The 19,095-nt window shown below is 44.9% G+C and overlaps 1 protein-coding gene across 4 annotated transcripts in view; it reads right to left on the bottom strand.

Moving 5' to 3' along the window:
* Apba1 (amyloid beta precursor protein binding family A member 1) overlaps positions 1–19,095 on the bottom strand; it is a 210,200-nt gene that overhangs the window by 74,359 nt on the left and 116,746 nt on the right. For all 4 annotated transcript variants that reach the window (XM_028894003.2, XM_028894022.2, XM_028894027.2 and 1 more), the window contains exon 2: positions 8–1,273. In XM_028894003.2, coding sequence (XP_028749836.1) covers positions 8–1,198 — 1,191 coding nt within the window. In that variant the 5' untranslated portion in view covers positions 1,199–1,273. The remainder of the gene's footprint in view (positions 1–7; positions 1,274–19,095) is intronic.

Genomic DNA, 19,095 nt, shown 5'->3' with positions numbered 1-19,095 from the left:
TACTTACATCTCCATCCATGGGCCTCTGGTCGTCACAATCCCTCGTGGGGCTAATGTCCTGGCGCATGACCCAGATGGGCTCTTTGGGTTCGTCGGGGGTGTAAGGCGAACGGATGGTCCTGGTTTTCACTTCTTCGATGGCCTCCTTGATGTCCTTGATGGCCAGCGAGATGGCATCTCTCTTCTCCTTGCTGTACCGCTGCCCAGCCTCGCCGCCGCCCGGGGGTCCCATGACCCGCTGCTGCCCCACCGGTGCTGGCAGCCCCGGGCTGTCGGGGTGTCCTCCTCCTGGGGTCGGGGCGCGCTCCAGGTCCTGCTCCGCCTCGGGCATGTCTTCGGCCGCCTTGTCGAGGCTCTGCGAACTCATGCTCTGCTTGACTTCGGCCACGATCTGGTCGATGTCCTCTTCCTGCTCGTAACTGTCCATGCGCGGGTAGGGCGCGAACTCGGCCTCCTTCTCGGGGCTGTCGGACTCGCCGTCCGAGCGCTCGTCGTAGTGGTGCAGCCGCGCGCCCAGGGCCTCTTGGCGGTAGGCGGCCGCCTCGTCGCGCTCCTGCTCGTAGAGCCGCAGGCCGTCGCGCGCGTCCAGCTCGGGCGCGTCCCCGATCTCCTCGTACACGTGCTCCTGGAGGCCGCCGTAGTCGGCGTAGGGCTCGGCGTAGGGCTCGTCCTCGGCGCGGTGGAAGAGCCGGTGCGTGTAGACGTAGCCCGAGTAGGCCGCGTTCATGGCCTCCTCGTGCTCCAGCGAGTGGAAGTGCAGGTGGTTGGGCAGCGCGCGCCGGTGCGCCGCCTCGGCGTGCTCGGCCTCCGCCTGCTCCGTGTACTCCTCGGCCTCGGGCCGGTACTGCACGGCGTAGGCGCTCTCATCCTCGGGGTCGTGCGCGCGCTCCGCGTCGTAGCCGTCGCGGGCCGCTGCGAGCACGTCGCCCTCGGCCGTGTCCGTGTGGTTGTGGAAGCCGCTCTCGGTGCTGGCCGAGCGCGCCAGGCTCTCGCCGCGCTCCTCCTCCTCCTGCTGCGGCTGCTGCTGCGGGCGGGGATCCTCGACGGCGGCACCGTGGCGGCCTGCGGGCTGCAGGGGCGCCTGCTGCTCCTCCTCCACCTCGGGGTGCTCCAGGTCGGCCTCCACGGACTCGTTCACCTCCCCTCCTGGCGCCTCGTCGGGCACCTCCACCTCCGCGGAGCCCTCCAAGTGGTTCATGGTGGGCGTCGGGGGCGGGGATGGCTGGGGAGAGGCTGAGCTGGCTCACTGCGCTCTCATTTTGCTCCACGGGGGCTGAAAGAAACAAGGAGAGAGGCTGCTGGGTGGTTCAAAGTGTAACTATGAGCGGAGCATCAAGATAGACATAAAACACCCGCTATTGATCCCTTCTGAATCTGGGTCAATTAAGACACGATTGCAAATTTAACCTAATCTGACAGTACTCTCTTCTTCACGCACGTATCGTAATTTGTAATTACATATTTACTTGTTTAATTGCTTATTGCATTCTCCCTCCCAGGCCCCCACACTGAGAGCTTCGCGGGCACTTTGCTCTTCACGCTATTCAGGTTGCATTTTCTGAGGTCTACGGATAGAGTATTACTCAATTGGATGGGCCACTTGGCATATTTCCCATCTACTCAAGGATACATCTCTCTAAACTAGGATCCTAGATACTTTAGAAACAACTCTTCAAATACATTTAGGGGTGGGCGGTGGCGATGGCATATATCATCTTGGAATCTTTTGACATCGTTGCTCTGTGTGTAAAGATGCAGCCTTTCTGGGGATGCTGGTAACCACCAATAGGTCTCTGGCTCTTTAACCTCCAACAAGGGTTTATCTTTCTAGACCTCTACAAAGACACGAGGTTCTTTTCTTACATGTAGAACAAATCTCTACATGTAAGAATCTCTAGTTAATATCTCTAGTTGACTACCCTTGCGACCAGCTGACTGACAAGTAACCTTTCACTGTAAATACCCAAGGGGAGGAAGTTACAAAATGCAGGGTTTCTCTAACTCATTTGACCCAGAAACACTTTCCCCCTAGAAACCAGAGTATTGACAAATACACAAAGTAAGCAGTTTCAAGCACTTTCCCCGTGTGCCCTGGATCTAAAATTCTGTAATTCTGTGAATGCCATGACATTTGAAACTAGAGTCCATGGCTAATTTTTAGAAAGTATGGGTAGGGTAGGTCTCCACCTGTTTGTGAAGAAACTTCCAACTGTTATCCATTCTCCTCACAAAAGCAGCTTTTAAAGGACAGGGCTGATGGCTCCAGTGGGTGATAGCAATTGCTGTGAAGGCAGGAGGACCCAAGTTCAAATACCCAGCATGTGTCTGTGACTCCAACACTGGGGGGATGGAGACAGGTGGATCCTGGGAGCTAGCCAACATGGAGAGCTTTATATTTAAATAGCGACTCTGTCTTAAACAGTACGGTAGAGAACAATCGAGGAGGAGGGTGTTTGACATCTTCCTCTGGCCTCCAGATGTGTGTGCACTGGAATGCAAACCCCATGTGTACACATACCACTCACACTAGCTTTTAAGCCCAACCTGTACACAGTGTATATAGAAACAGACACAAAGACTATATATAGTGAACAAGGAAACCAGGCAGGATTCTTTGGGTTTCCAGAGACCTATGGTAAAAGAGCTGTCATAGTTAGCTCCAGCTGTCAACTTCACACAATCCAGCCACCAGGGAAGACAGAAGCCCAATTGAGGAATTGCCTAGACCAGATTGGCCTGATGCCATGTCTGTGAGGCATTTTCTTGATTGCTAATGGATGCCAGAGGGCCCAGCCCACTATGGGCAGGGCATCCCTAAGCAGGTGGAGCTGGGCTGTATAATAGTTAGCTGAGCAAGCCAGTAAACGTGTTCCTCTGCAGTTTCTGCTTCATTGTTCGCCATGTGCTCCTGCCTTGACTCCCCGAAGTGATGCCTGGAAGCTGTAAGGTGAAATAGACCCTTCTCTCCTCAAATTGAGGAGAGTCAATTGGTCAGAGTGGTTTATCACAGCAACAGAAAGCTGACCGGGGCACAGGTTCAAGAGCACGTGTGGATTTCTCTCATTGTCGTCTTTTCTTGTCTTTCAAACACGTGGCAGGATGTACTCTTAAATGTCACAGCCGCAGGCAGATAGGGGCACCCAATCACCTCTTAATATCAGCATTCATTATACTCCACTCAATTCCCCACCACAGCCAGAGCAATTCCATTCCAACAATTCCATTCCTGACAGACCCAACAGGAAAGGAGGCTGTGTTGGAGCTACCCATCTGCCTTCAAGCGGAGTATCACATCCTGACCCCCGCTGTGGTGGAACCACCCCTGACTGAGTCTCATTAGAAAATAATGATGGTTTACCAATCCTAAACTACTGTCCCCTAATTGAAAAGAGTGCCAGAGCAGAATCAGTCGCTTCTGAAAAAAAAAAAAAAAAATTGTAGACTCTTGTCATTAAGCCCCGAGAACAGTAACTGGGGCCGGAATACAAGAATGTTTCCCCAAAATAAGAGTAGCCTTCACTGAGGCTTTCACAGAAGTGAATGAAGTGGAAGAGAAAAGCGGACGTCAGTCCTGAGGCACACCTGGTTAAGGGGCCTCCAGCAGATTGTGGAAAATACAAAACAAATATCCAACACATTACAAAGTCACTGTCCCTGTTTCCTTTACTAGGGCTCAGATCCAGACAACAGACACCAATGCATTACAGGGGCACTGGCCTGTGTACCAACCCAGTTCTAATGACCACGTGACAAGTTTCCACCAAGAAGAACACACCAGCTTCCCTGGGTGCTATGGCTGTGAGGCATCCCGGCTGTGTGGGGTCAGTGTTAGAAACACAATGACCTGAATGGCTAGCAGTTCTTGATACCAGGTACAGAGCGGACAAAGGCACTGTTTTCTGTGAAAATGTGCTTCTCTATTCACAGAGGCATTACAGCACCGAGTTAAATTGTATCTGACTAGCAGATACATTGATTCAACCAAAATGGAATTTTTTTGTACATGTGCATATACCAAATCCTGACAAGGAAAGTTCTTTGTGGAAATACTATTCGAAGCATGTAGTTTGAGTATAACAACATTTTCCTTCCATTAGAGAATACTAGTGATATAACATTCTCCCACATTTAAGTCTGTAGACCTCATTGGCCTTTATTGGACACATGCCAGACACTTGTATAGGGCAAAGGGGATTCAAACGTTTCTAAGACAAGATCCTGGCCTTCAAAGACAGATAGCTTCAATAATTATAATACGTGGTGATGAATGCAAAATAAAAATAGGTTCAAGACATGGAAGGAGCCCAGAGTGAAAATAATGGAGGCTGCTATGTCACCTTCTGGTCCCATAAGTCTGTGGTTCTGTATTTCATGAGCTCACCAGCATCCAAGAGCTCAGGACTACCACCCAACTGGGACCTTGAGAGTGGTCCAGGCACCTCAAGAGGTGGAGCAAAGGGAGGAGGAGGAGCTGGTGAAAGGAAACTCCCTTCCTCTAGCTGTGAAAGGGCTGTGGACCAGGGAGATGTAGGCAGGAAAGTCTCCTCCTTGGGGGCACCTACAGCATGAGGAGGGGCGTGGCAGGACCCAGAGAGCCTGCAGGGTTCCAGTGGGGAAGCACAGACCACTTCTGGTTCCCCAGTCAGGAATGTTCCATAGCCTGGAGAAGATAAACAAAAGGAAGGCATCCCACTGCTGCAGAATGTTTACAACACAGAATTTCATGACTCAGAGGCCAAATGCAGGTATTTGTTAGTGTTGGCCAAGATTCTTATTACTTTGAGATTGATAGAAGGGAAGGCTGTATGTTTACGTTCATTCATGTTTCCTTAACTTGTTGCCAAACGTTGGCAATTGACTGTCGTGTGTGTGTGTGTGTGTGTGTGTGTGTGTGTGTGTGTGTGTGTGTGATATTCAAAAATAGCTTTAGAAGAAAGGTGTGGCTGCAGACAAGACAGAATGTATAAAAGAACAAAAGCCAGGTTGTAATATCCATATTATTCTGTGTGTGTGTGTGTGTGTGTTGTCAAGAGTGGTGATAGTCATGCAGATGTATGGAAAAAATTAAAAGTGGAGTGGGGTGTTGAAATGAAAAAGAAATTTTGATTCTATTATATAGGAGATTTTATATATGTGCTCATTTAAGCTTTTTATGCCTGAGGCCAGGTGCCTCTAGGAAAGGGCCAGACTAAACTTTTTTATTTTTGAGACAGGGTTTCTCTGCGTAGCTTTGCGTCTATTCCTGGAACTCACTCTGTAGCCCAGGCTGGGCTCAAACTCACAGAGATCCACCTGCCTCTGCCTCTGCCTCCCGAGTGTTGGGTTTAAAGGTGTGCGCCACCACTGCCTGGCCAGATTAAACTTTCATCCTTTCAAGCTTAATTTACCTTCTTGTGCCTGCTCAGCACAAGTGGCTGGGTCCATTCAGCCTTAGTAAACTCCATATTTATACTACCTCTAAAGCATTTAATGCCTGTTTTTTTTTTTTTTTTTTTATCTTTCCCCACTGGAGTTGGCAGTCAAGTCCCACTTCTTGAGACTGAAGTCTGTCTTAACACCCACATATAATATACTATTTCAGTAATATGATGTCTGTCAGTCATGGCAAGGGCAGCATATAACCCTGAGGTAGATTAATGTCCATAGCAATAAACAATTGTGGTTACTAAACAGGATTATGCCTTGGATTCAACACATGTATATGTGTGCATCCTGTATATGTTGAGGTTAATGGTTCTTAGGTGTGAGCTCACACTTACGAGTTCATATGTGTGCAGGTGTGCATGAATATATGTGTGTGTAGGCACACAGAAGCCAGAGGACAACCTTGGGCTTTCCTCGGGTGCAGTCTATCTTTTTCTTTTCTTAAAGACAGGGTCTCTCACTGACCAGGAACGTAGTCCAGTAGGCTGGGCTAGCTCACTAGTGAGCCCCGGTGATCTGTCTGTCTCTGCTTTCTCCAGTGCTGGGATTGCAAGTGCTCACAACACCACACACAGCTCTTTTTAAAATACAGGGTTTGGAGATCAAACTAACGTCCCCTGGGCATCCTCCCCAGCTCCTAATGTTTCTCCTAGTGCACAAAGGATGAGAAAGTAAGAACACACATGTATTCCCTCCCTGATAAAACTTCCTCGCTCCCTGAGTTAGATAATGGTGAAACTTCTGACAAGGAGTTTAAAGGCTATCAAGAGCCTGGGATGGCCAGCTCCTTTAAATATAATGCATCTGTTTACAATTCTAACATAAATGACGAGACTGAAGAAGACCAGAGTTCATTAAAGCCCTTCCGATTATTTGGAAGTTAAATTTAGTAATAATGGAAGCCTAAAGATGGACCCGTAAATGCCTTTCTCCTTCCTAAAATCACTTAGACACTCACATGGTCAGAGAAACACTTCCAGCATAGAACTATCTTGCTCCAGCAAAACACTTTGTCCACTCACTCCATATCTTTGCAGCCGATACTGTGAAGCGTGACCTGGCAGGTGGTACCTGCAATGATTTCTGAATCAGGAGACTGACTACCTGAATAAAGATGTTGCTGAGAGCTAGATATCAGCTAATGTGTGGTTGCAGATGAAGAAGAGGTGGCTGTACATCTTCCCTTCCCCCGCCAGGGCCACTCTGCTGCTTTGCCTGCCTCTGCGCTTCCAGGCCAGCCTCCCTGGACACTCCAGCAGTTTGGCCAACAAGGAGTGAGATAACAATGCGATGAAAGAGTCTGGGGTTGGGGTATTCATTCTCTCAGGTCATCTCTGACAGTAACATGTCACCCTGAAGGGCACAGCTATTAAGAGATGAGAGTTCCCATCCTTCTCTTCTAGTCTTATGGACCACAATGGCGCTGAGATCTTGTACAGGCTATGCTTTTGTAAGTAGTCCTGACACTAAGTTCTTGTGTCTCTGTATATTACCTGATTTGAATACTCATCTACTTCCTACTGGACCCAAACTGTTATGTATAAGTATTAATAGATGGCAAAATTAGTCACAGTAGCTAGCCCACTTAAAAACAAGGATACTATTCTGTAGTCAAAACTATGAAGGTGATACTCTAATGAGAAGTCCCTACCAGGCTCCACTCTCTCTTCCCGGTTTCATGACATGGCCCCCCCCCCCGTTTCATGACATGCCCCCCCCCAGAGGTTATGTACATTCAAGGAATTGACACACGAAATTCACACAGGAAGCCTAATGGGCATAAGGACCCTGCCAGGGTCTCAGTGGCTACCTCTTTCTTTGCACCAGAGCAGAGGTCATCTGTCCTTCATTCAATGGCTATTATTTCAATCTCTTTTGCCTGGGTCTCGGCCTCCACATTTCTCCTCTCACTTCGGCAGGAGCCATTTGACCCTCCGTGACTGGCCCATTTCATAATTCAATCCCAACATTAGCACCTCCCCCCTTTTTTATTCAGAATGCCAACAGTTTGGGTAGCAATGTGCTATGACTGTCCTGTACCTTAGATGTAGACTGCCAGCTAGACTGACCTTCCATCCACAGCTGCAGCTGAATGTGTCTTCTAATGCTTGCCAGCATGGGTATGTGAGGCCTGATCCTTTGCAACCTGGCCCGGCAGACTCTATACTTAGATGTCTCAAGGGCATTGCTTTTGTTGAAAGACCTTGGACACTCCTTTCTGGGAGCAGCTTTGAAAGTTAATCTATGAGATCTGAAGTTACCAGAAGGTTGTCTCGCTATAATATTGTAATATTTATCCACGTTTGGTTTTTGACCCCAAAGGAAGTACCATCACCTTATTTACAAGTATTGAAAAATCAACAGTGCTTGGCATCCTTCAACTACCAAGCCACTAGAAGATTACCCTGTCATTTACTCTATGTAATATGGTGTTATAGTGATCAAAAGGACAGGCTTGAGACAAAAGGTCAAATCTGGTTTTATTACTTACCAGCTTTGACTTTGAATAATTTACAGTAAATGCCACATTTTATAGTTTCTAAAACAGTCATAATAATAGTACCTACAGATAATAATAGGGTTACCATACAGATGATGCCTCTTTGTACGGTACTTAGAACAATAACAGATTCAGTGTAACTGCTATTTGATGTCTATTGGTGCATTTTCTGAACACACCATAATTAGTATTTAAGGGGTCAATACAGAATTTTAAAAAGCAAAAATTAAAACAATATTAATATGAATATTGGGCACAGGATCTATTTATTAATATTATACTTTCCTGGCTAACAGACAGAAGACAGTTAGGGCTCTTTTAGTCCCTCTAGAAGTAAGGCTAGGCATATATAAACCCATCAGATATTAACCAGTCACCATACTAAACAATGTAGCCACATGCTCCACCTGCACACACTTCATACATGCTTCATCTACTCCATTTCTCACTCTCACACCATCTTGGTGGAAATCAGTATCTCCAGCTGCTGATTGGGAAGCGGAGGTTCAGGCAGCTTACATAAATAGTCCAAGGTCACTGGGAGCAGCAAGGGTTGGAACCAGAGCTGCTGGCACTCGGCTGCATTATTCCTGCTATATTACACCGAGCCCAGAAAGTAATGCAATTGATTTTTTTAAACAAACATTTAAATTGGTGCAATCGCTTTTAGAATGGTGACCTTGGCCGACTCGCCACTTACCTGTTCTAAGGGCACTGCCTTTGTTCAAAGCTCTCTGGGCGCTCTTATGTTGGAATTGATTTCTAAGTTAATTGAAGGGTTTTGAAAGCACCAGTGAATAATGTTCAATGTTCTGTAGTCATAGTTAGTTATATCTGATTTTTTCTTTCTTTCTTTCATTTTTTTTAACCTAACAGGCATCATCCAGATCTATCACTTGAAAGATTTGGCTCTAAGTGGTTTTAAAATTTAAATTTTCTTGTCTCCTGGTACTTTCTGATGTTTCACAAATAGCAAATATATTCCTAAAAGATAAAGACATACAACTGCCACTATTACTGAAGACTGGAAGTCTCTGAAGTTCCTTCAAAAGGGTAGCATTAAGAATAGATTTGGTCAGTGGCCCATCTTTCATAAGGAGGCATTATCCTCACTGGAGAAACAGTGGTGTGGAAGATAACTGGATGGATGGACCCCTGCGCCATTTCTGCAAAATCAGGTCCATCGCTTTCATCCCACCTTGAAATCGGTATTAATGCTAAGCAAGCAGCAGGATTAATTTACCCACTAGGATGAATTTAGTCATTCCAGCCACAAAGCTCTATCATAGCTGAGTCTTTTTAGGAGACATTTCTAAATTTATTCAGATTTCCTTATTTTCTATTTCTTTGCCTCACACTTTAATGATCAAATCACTCATTTATCATCCTGATTCCAATAAAATACATGCAATAAGCTCCAGGCAACCACAGAAAGTCAGAAGGGAGATTTTACAATTTTTACAGAAAACTCAAGAGATACTGTCTGGAAATCAAAGTCAATTAAGCTTCTCTGGATTTCTGAGATGCCTCCGGTATAAATTGAAGCATATCTATATAATCCATAATTTACAGAGGGCTAGAGGAGCATGATATCGTTTTTCCTGTTACAATTCCTTTTTGTATGTCCCAGCTCCCTTCCCAACTCCTATGGTATTTATGATTTCTGCTGGGTTACACTCAGTTCAAAAGTATTAAGTCACCTGTGACAGCCAATCTAGAACATTTTCCTGATATTTCTTTTGTACAGAAATATCCCCCACCCTCCATTATCACCACCACCGTAGAGTTTCAGATGATAATAAGACTCTGAAATTGGTTTGGCTATGTGGCTTTTCAGGGGCTCATTAAGTTATACTGTGAGAGGAGAAGGAGATGGGGGAGTTTCCAGCTAAGGACAAATTGAACAGTAATTCATTAAAATGCAATCTTTCCTCTGAGACCACATCACCTCAGATTTACTGCTATTGTTACTTTTACAAATTATTTGGCTCATTAGAAAGCCAGTTAACGTGCGCTTCTCTAATCCTCCTAGTTTACTGTTCATTTTCCTTCCCCAAACAGAAACCAGAATGGCGGCCATGGCCCTAATTACAAAGACTCAAATGAAATTCTTGTTTCTGGACTTCTTTTTTGTTCACGGGTCAGGAATGGGTCAGCAGAAGGTCTACTGTCCATTATACACCAACAATATCTTCACTTAATCCTCAAATCTGAGAAGCACAGACTAACCTTGGTGATCCGAAACACTTGCATGCAGGAAAGTCCTCACGCACAATCCTAACAACAAAATCCATTTTAAGCAATTACTATGTAGCAACAATGGGAATGACTTGAATTTGAATTTGATGAGCCAGAAATCCCATATTGAGTCAGTTTCCCAAGGCAGCTCGGTTCTGTTTCATCGTGTTAGCGAAAAGTTTATAGGAAAAGAAACCAAGAGAGAAAGGTGGAAAACTGCTTTCCCTTCCAAATGATTCATGGGTAATCTGGAAACCCATCAGAATTCATTGACCATGTTGATTAAAGAGAGTAGGTCTTAGATGCCCCAACACGAATATTACTGGAAACAGGTAGAAGAATGAAGCTAGAGCTTTATCTACCACTCTGCACAAAAATCAACTCCAAGTGGATCACAGACCTTAACATAACACCTGAAACTCTTAGCGGCTAAAGCAGAGAAAATACTTCGGAATAATAGGCATGGGAAAGAAGGACTTTCTGAATAAGGCTATGGTTGCTCAGGAAACATGGCCAACATCGTGCAAATGGGACCTTGTGAAATGAAAACAGTGGCCACTTCTGCTCCTCCTCCTTCTTTCAGGGCATTTTGTTTCTGTCATGCTACACTCCCGGCCAGCTGGCCTGAGAACTTCTTATGTGGGTCCTGGGTGTTGAATTCAAGTCATCGGGCTTGTATGGCTCATACCTTAACCCACTGAGCTATCTCCCTGGTCCTTAAAAATCTTTTGTTCAGTAGGATGACTGTGGCTTATAATAAATTTCAGTTTTACTCAATTATTGAAAAAAAGTAGCCAAATGAATGGAAACACATAAACTATGAACCAAAGGTTGAGGGGCCCCCAGCTGGATCAGGCCCTCTGAATAGGTGAGACAGTTGATTGGTTTGATCAGTTTAGGAGGCAACTAGGCAGTGGGACCAAGTCCTGTGCTCAATGCATGAGTTGGCTGTTTGAAACCTGGAGCTTATTCAGGGACACTTGGCTCAGGCTGGGAGGAGGGGACTGGACCTGCCTGGACTGAGTCTACCAGGTTGATCGCAGTCCTCGGGGAGGACTTGTCCTGGAGGAGGTGGGAATGGGGGGTAGGCTGGAGGTAAGGGGAGGGGTGGGAGGGGAGAATAGGGGAACCCGTGGCTGATATGTAGAACTGAATGGTATTGTAAAATAAAATATATATATATAAAAAATCTTCTGTTCAGTTAACTGAGTGAGAAGATACCTACAGATTGGGCAAATATCTATATATTTGGGCAAATATCTATATCATATATATATATATGATTAATATCTAGAATATACAAATAACTAAGAAACAAAAAAGAAAACAAATAGCCCAATTAAAATAGTCTAGTGAACTGAACACAGAGTTCTCAAAAGAAGAAATACAAATGGCCAGTAAAAGCTTTATAAAATGTTCAACATGCTTAGCCATCAGAGAAATGCAAAATTAAAACTCCTGTGAGAGTCCATCTCACCTCAGTCAGAAGGGCTGTCACCAAGAAAACAAATGACAGTGATGCTGAAGAGGTCATGGGGAAGAAGACCCCATATTCAGCCTGGTGGGAGTGTGAATTGGTGCTGCAGTCACTTTGGAAATCAATGTGCAAGTTTCTCAAAAGGCTTAAAACACAACTATCATATGATCCAGATATGCCATGCTTGGTATATACCCAAAGGGCTCTATATCCTGCCACAGAGATACTTGCTCATCCACGTTCACTGCTGCTCTGTTCACAATATCAAAGAAATGAAGTTAGCCTGGATCCCCTTCAACAGAAGAATGGGTTAGGAAAGTGTCATGTATACACACAATGGACTTTTATTCAGCTGTAAGAAAGAGGAAATTATGGCATTTACAGGAAAAGGGATAGAACCAGAAAATGCCACATTGAGTTAATTTAGGCTCAGAAAGACAATTATCCCCATCTTCTCTTCCATATGCAGATCCTAGCTTCTCATTTTCAGAGATGTGTATTCATGTGAGAGAAGCCATGTATGAAGGGCAGGAGACCAGAAAGAGGCCTGTGCGAAGGGAAAAGGAAGCTTGGAGGGAAAGAAGTGTGTGTGTGTGTGTGTGTGTGTGTGTGTGTGTGTGTGTGTGTGTGTAGGGGGGTGGGGTAATGAAACGTGTGGTATGAAGTAAAAGGGGGACTCTGAGGGTCGGAGGGAGGCCTAAGTTGGGAGGGAGGAAGTAAGGACACGGGAAAAGGGGTTGGATGGGGAAGGGAAACCAGATTTTGTGTATTAGAAAATACTACAAGGAAGCCCACTACTTTGTAAGCTAAATTAAAAAAAAAAGTTTTCAAAAATGAAATTTAAAAAATAGAAGGTCGGTACTCAACATGGTTCTAGAAGCCATGGGCTACTAAACAAAACTTCCAGTGCCAGGTATGTGAACCCCTGCATGGCTGTTGTTGAGGGAGTCTCCAGAGACTCTAAAACACTGCAAGCTTTGGACACTCTTCTCGTCTTCCCACTGGAACTAGATGATATGCTCTTACTGCTGAAGACACCACACATCTTGATTGCAGAATATAGAGAAATCAAGCTGAAGTGGCGTTAGAAAGTTCTGCCCTGCTGGCTAGCATTATAGCAGCAGAAGGTGCTGTGGGGGCTGCTACGGGAGAAAAGATGGAGATGATCTTACCAGCTGTGAAAAGTACGGTAGCAGTCTACTAAACAAGATGAGCTCATGTGTGCACCAGTGCCACGGATATTCTGGTGGCAACCAACTGCTCTCTGATTAGATCTGAGGCTTGTTCAAATCCCTGATAATGTAAAACCAGCCTATGTATACACATACACACACACACACACATGCACACGCACACGCGCACGCACGCACGCACGCACGCACACGCACACGCACACGCACACGCACATGTACATATACATATACATGGCTGGGGAAGTCATAGGCCCTAGTGGGGAAGTTACTAGTATTATTTAGCTATATTGACATAGCATCAAGTTGCCTTCTAAATATCTAAATAATCCCAGAGATAAATGCTATTCTTGGCCTTAATGGGGAGAAAAAATCTCTCTTTTGGGAACAGTGGTGAACGGTGAATACAGAAACTCATGGCTGTTCACTGTAGCTAAGAATAAGTGGCTGTTGACTGTTCAGCCTAAATAAGACATTTATACAACCTCCTCTAGTGCTCAGAGAACAACACAGAAGGGGGCTAGAAATAATCTAAGAGCCAGGTGATAAAGAGAAGGGCTATGAAATGTTATCCTCTGTGCATGACACGTGTGTGCATGGCACACGCGCACGCACACACACACACACACACACACAAGTTCAAGTTCAGCTAATCGTGTTCAAGCCTCAGTTTGAATGCAAGCTAGGTTCCTGACCTTGGGCAAGTCATTTAGCTTTCCTATTCCTTTGGGTCCTCTTCCAAGTGGGAATGACAACAGCCCCCTCCCCAGGAGATGTTGTAAAGATCAGCTGAGTAAATGCAGCACTCACTAAGAACAGGAACAAAAATGCATTTGGCAACTCACAGACTGTTCAGTGCCAAGACTGAATCCTAATGAGATTTTACGTGACGAGGATGTGCCAATACTTCTACAATTGTAACCAATGTTCTGGAATGTTCATTGAAGGGGCGATTGTCGTGTGTATGTGTATATGAGGGCTCACTACTTCCCATTAAATGTTGCCACAAACCTAATCTGCTCTTAAACATGTATACAAACATACCTCTGTATATTTATATTAAAGTATGTCTATGCATATGTGTGTGAAACAAAGCTACCTTACATAGAAGCTTATCTGTCATTGTCTGTCACTGTCCTCATTCTAAGGCCTGATGGGCACGGATGTGGGTGACAGGAACCTACCTGGGCCAAGGGTTCTCTTTCTCTGCCTGGCTCAAACATTTGTCCTAGGGTGTGTGGTGTGTGTGCGCACGCGCATGCATATGTGTATATGCTGCACACCATGTGTCTGCTATTTCTGGAAGCCTCCTACCAAGCTGGTCTCCACACTGTGGCTCACAAAGTGTCTGCTCATCCATTGGTACTACTCAGCTCACAGCTGCCACTGTGGCTTTCCAGCTTGCTGCAGCCAAGTCTCATTATTCCAGCCTGCGCCTCACTGAATCACTGGGGGGCTCCACTCATGCTTACACACCAAGCTTCGTCGACCTTACGACACTTGTTCAGGTCCAGATCAGAAAAACCCTACCCCTGGCAAGCTAACTGTCTCCAGCTCTTGCTTCACAGCCACTTATTCTTACCTTTCCTCGTCTACAAAACGAGATGAGGAAGACTATTAGCTTGAAAGCGTCTGTCGAAGTCACCGTTTGGAGGAATTTACAGATGTACTCACAGGGGTATGAAATGACTCATGATTATAGTTCTGCTCATAAATATGGGAAACAACAGCAGTGTCGACCATGAGAAAATTGGTGATGCACACATGTAATAATGGATTGCCCATGGGACAGAAGAGATAAACATAAAAGACACAGAAGGAACTTTCCAACCCATTAAGTTAAAAGCAAGGGCAGAACAGTATGTAATGGATACAGCCAACTCTTCCTCTTATCCTTGGCAAAGGGCTTCAGGAACCTCACCAGATGTGGGAAACTGTGGGTGGTAATGAACTCTGAGGTTCAGTTTGTAAACTAGGCCTGGTATGAGGTTATCAACAATAACCCATAATAAAATAGAATAATTGCAACAACATACAATAATGAAAGTCACATGAATATGGTCTCCCTCTAATGATCTTATTGTACTGCAGTGTGTTTGGGAACCTTGGTTGACTGACTGACTTGGTGATAACTGAGACCAGGGATAAGGGGCACTACTGTATTGGTCCATAAGTGCTATAAGTGTGTGAGTGTGTGTGAGTGCATGCAAGTGCATGCCCCTCCCCCACAGCAGAATGGAGAAAGGGATGCCAGTAGCTCCCTTTGGGGTGCAGAGGCAAGAATGAGAAGTGGGCAGGTTCTCATGCATAAGTGCTCTCTGATGTTGGAACAATGGACCAATTTTAAAATCTGAATACACAGTGAAAACCCTGCCTGCTCTGTGAGGATGGCGATTATCGTTTTCAATGTAAAGAGCCTGGGAAACACGTCCTCCTCGGTTTAGGAAGGTGCTGAGGTAGGGCTGCATCCCTGTAAACTTTCTGTTATGCTTTGAACTTCCTCCCCATCTGTCCGGCTTCTCGGTGCCATTCTAGTATTCAACATCTGTTTTTCTTTGAGCCTCACTGTTCAAGAGTGATATTTCGGTAGATGGATTGCGGGGTGATGGTGGTGCGGTTGGTAAAAATGGCCTCAAAAGTTATACACTGATGGAGATTTCCAGCCTAGGCTGTGATCATTCATGTTTGCTCTCCAGAAACACGTCACCTATTCACTCATAGACATAACTGTAAAGTGGTAGAATTGAAAGTGTTTGCAAGGCAACAAGAACCTCATTTTATAAACAATGAGCCCAGGAGTGGAAAGGTTGTCCACAGTCATGATTACTTGAAAACAGCAGCTGGTTGCCTGATCTCTTCCCGAACTTTCTTCCCCAGTTTCACCGTAGTGCCAAAGTGGTCATCCACAAAGGGGGACACGCATTCAGTAAGAGGCAGACCTACTAAGTGATTATAAAAGGTATCAGGGCCAGGAATTAAAAACATATAAATAACTCAAAGCAGTTTATCCTTCCCATATCCAGAATCCTGACTTTTCCAGGGTGCACACACATGCTAGTTATACATGGGTATTTGGAAACAGACTAGCTTATTGTTCACCAAAATCCTGAATTCGTCCCCATGCCTGTGATTTGAATGTCTCCTTTAATAAGCATGTTGAAATGTGATTGCCATAGCAGGCTGAGATGAGAGAATTATGAGTTCAAGGCCAGCCTTTGGGAGATCCTGTCTCAAACAAACAAACAAACAAACAAACAAAAACAAAACAGAACAAAACTGTGGGAGTCTGTCAGAGGACCAGCTCCAGCCTGTTGAATGGTTCTTGCGGGGAGCAGAGAGGAATGAGGAAGTATTAGATAGAAATATAGATAAAGACGGAGAGGAAAGACAGAGACACCGGATAGTTTTGGCAGGGCCCTGGGTCAATACCCAACTGCCTCAAGGTTTATTCCAAAGGGCTTTTTATACACTGCCAAGGGGAGAGGCAAAAGCCCTCCCCCTTTCAAGATCAAAGCATAATGTATAGCCAAGTGTAGACCCTTCAAAACACCTGGTAACCACACCCATGACCAAATCATCCCATTTTGCAGCCCTGCTGGGTAAAGCAAACTCAGATTCTCTGACCCCGAGTAAGGTCTCACTAGAGAGCCTATGTGGGCCCCCACACAAAACAAAACAAAGCAACAATGATAATAATAATACAAGGAAAGGGGGGAAAAAAACTGGGTCTCTAAGAGGTGATTAGGACGTGAGGGCTCTGCCCACACATATCGGTTAAGCCTTGTTTCTGCAGGATTGGGTTAGGTATCTCAGGGATAGGCCCTGATACAAGGATGCTCAGCCTAACTTTTCTTCCTGCCTTCTATGCATGCTTCTTCACTATGGGGTACCTTTTGCCATGTACCAGTCATCAGGAAGCATGCACCAGATGCTACCACCATGTTGGTCTTCCCAGACTCCAGAACCATAATAAATCAGTCTCTATTCTTTAGAAATCACCCAGTCTCCAGTACTCTGTTATAGTAGCAGAAAATAGAATAAGCCACTTCAAAATGTAAAACTGTCATAAAAAAGCACATCGCAAGCTCTCCTTACATCTGAATGGGCCATGACTAGCTCTTGTCAAAGGAAGGAGAGGAGAAGTGGCATGTCATTTCGGAGCCAATGTGTTTATGCTGGGAACTTGCCTTTTTTATATTCTCTTTCCCCATTCGCTGAATGCAGAAGACTCGGGGACCTGAGAGATGGCGGAACTGCAAGGAGGAATAGCCCTGGACCTTTAGTAAGCCATATGGAGAAAACGAATATCATGCCACCGTTAGGAAATTAACTTTTGGTGTGCAACAGTAATAAAAATGTGAAAGTATTATATATTGGCCTAATAAATCACTGCAAGGAACATTTTCAGTGAGGCCAGGAAAGAAGTCATTATCTCTCAGTTTAAAAAAAGGAAATGAATATTATTACAGCTTGGGCATGAAGTGTCCCCAAAGGCTCAGCTGTGAAGGCTTGGTCACCAGGAGAACATGTTCAGAGGTGAGGACTTGGGGTTCAATATGGGTGGTCCAGCTGGAGGAAGGAGGTCATGAAGGGTGTGTCTTTGAAGGGTACATCTGTCCTCACTTCCTTCTATTCCTCTCCACCATGTGGTGACCACTTAATTCTACCATGTACTCCCTACCACGGTGTTCTGCCTCTTCCACAGCTCAGAAACAAAGGAGCGAGTGCCTATGGAGTATAACCTCGAAAACTGTGCGTCAAAGTAAACCGTCTTTCCTTTAAGTTGATTTCTCTCATGTATTTTGCCACAGCAAAGAAAAGCTGACTAGTGTAAATATTAAGGAAAGTAACCCTTTTATATTGCTTCTAACTAGATTTTATTGTAGCGCCCCTTTTACTGTTCCTAGGTGCTATCTCCACAGCCCTAGAATGAATACAGACAGACAGACATCACTATTTGCTGAATTCCTGCCATATATGTGTATATATCATATAACATAATTATACATATATTATATATAATATACACACACATGATACATACATAGACATATGGCACTATCTCCTGAATTCCTGCCATGAAAGATGAGCAGTTAGTTTCAGTCTTCTTTTTCCTTCTGTCTCCTAATGCCTAATAATTATATTTTATTGGCTACTTTGAAATTTTCAAACATTTCAAAATCAGCATTTTGGCTTCTTTTGCTGACACATCCTCCCATCTTTCCACTTTATTTTTACTGTCTGACCTCCCATCTGCTATCGGTCATAGTTTTATACTTTGTACTTGTCAGTCTAACACTTATACCCTGTAGCCACAATCAGGTCTTCTGTACTTAAGTGCAGAGCGTTAGCATTTCAGGTCAATGCCTAGCCAGCGCCCAGGGTCTTAAGGCCGTATTTCACATAATCTTTTTGCATGAGCTTCGTGGTCGCATAAGCCTCTATACGCATGCGCTAAGACCTCCTTTAAAGGCAAGCTCCACCCATTCCTTGCTCTCTTTCCCACCACTCCTCTGAGAGGCAGGCTGGCAGGTAGGCAGGCTGGCCTTTGTGCATTTTCTTTCCAATCCCTTCCTCCCTCTCTCTCTTCTCTCCTCAACCCTCTATATGAGCCCTGTTGCATGGTGTGTCTGTCTGCTTTTGCCTGCCGTTTATAACAACACAGAGGGCAACTCTAAATGCTGGAAACCAATGCACAGCTTTGCTGTCCCATGGCTATGCAAATAATATCTATCTGTGTGGCATGGAGACCAGTGTCACTACAGTTTGGTCTTTTTAATGTCATGACTCCTGTGTCAATCAGAAGAGGTTTCCTAGCACCAAGTTCAGATAGAATTCCACTTTCACTGATGGTTTTAATATGCCACGGTGTAGTTTACTTAAAAGTTAGGTCATGATTAACATGAATAATTTTTATCTTAAATCCCTTGGTCGTTCTTCTAATCTTTCATCTTATTGGCCAAAAGAAAAGAAAAAGTATGCTGTCACCATGATGTCAACTTCGCTGGCATCTCAGTCAAATGAAGTGGGTAATGGGTCTTCCTCCATCTTAACAGAGGTTTTCTTTTCTCTACGTCAATGGTCAATGTCTTGCCTCTCTGAGTCAGCTCACAGCCACTGTCAGTTTTTGCTTAGTGGTCTCTTGATATACCTCTTTCTGGGCCCCTTGACAATATTCTCTCTCTCTCTCTCTCTCTCTCTCTCTCTCTCTCTCTCTCTCTCTCTCCCCTTTCCTTTTTCTAGAGTACATCTCAAACTTCCTCTGA

Source organism: Peromyscus leucopus, chromosome 1 (genome assembly GCF_004664715.2).
Source record: "Peromyscus leucopus breed LL Stock chromosome 1, UCI_PerLeu_2.1, whole genome shotgun sequence".
In the NCBI taxonomy this organism is placed as follows: Eukaryota; Metazoa; Chordata; class Mammalia; order Rodentia; family Cricetidae; genus Peromyscus; species Peromyscus leucopus.
Note: the sequence above shows the minus strand (reverse complement) of the source record. Positions and strands in the feature narration are given on the sequence as shown.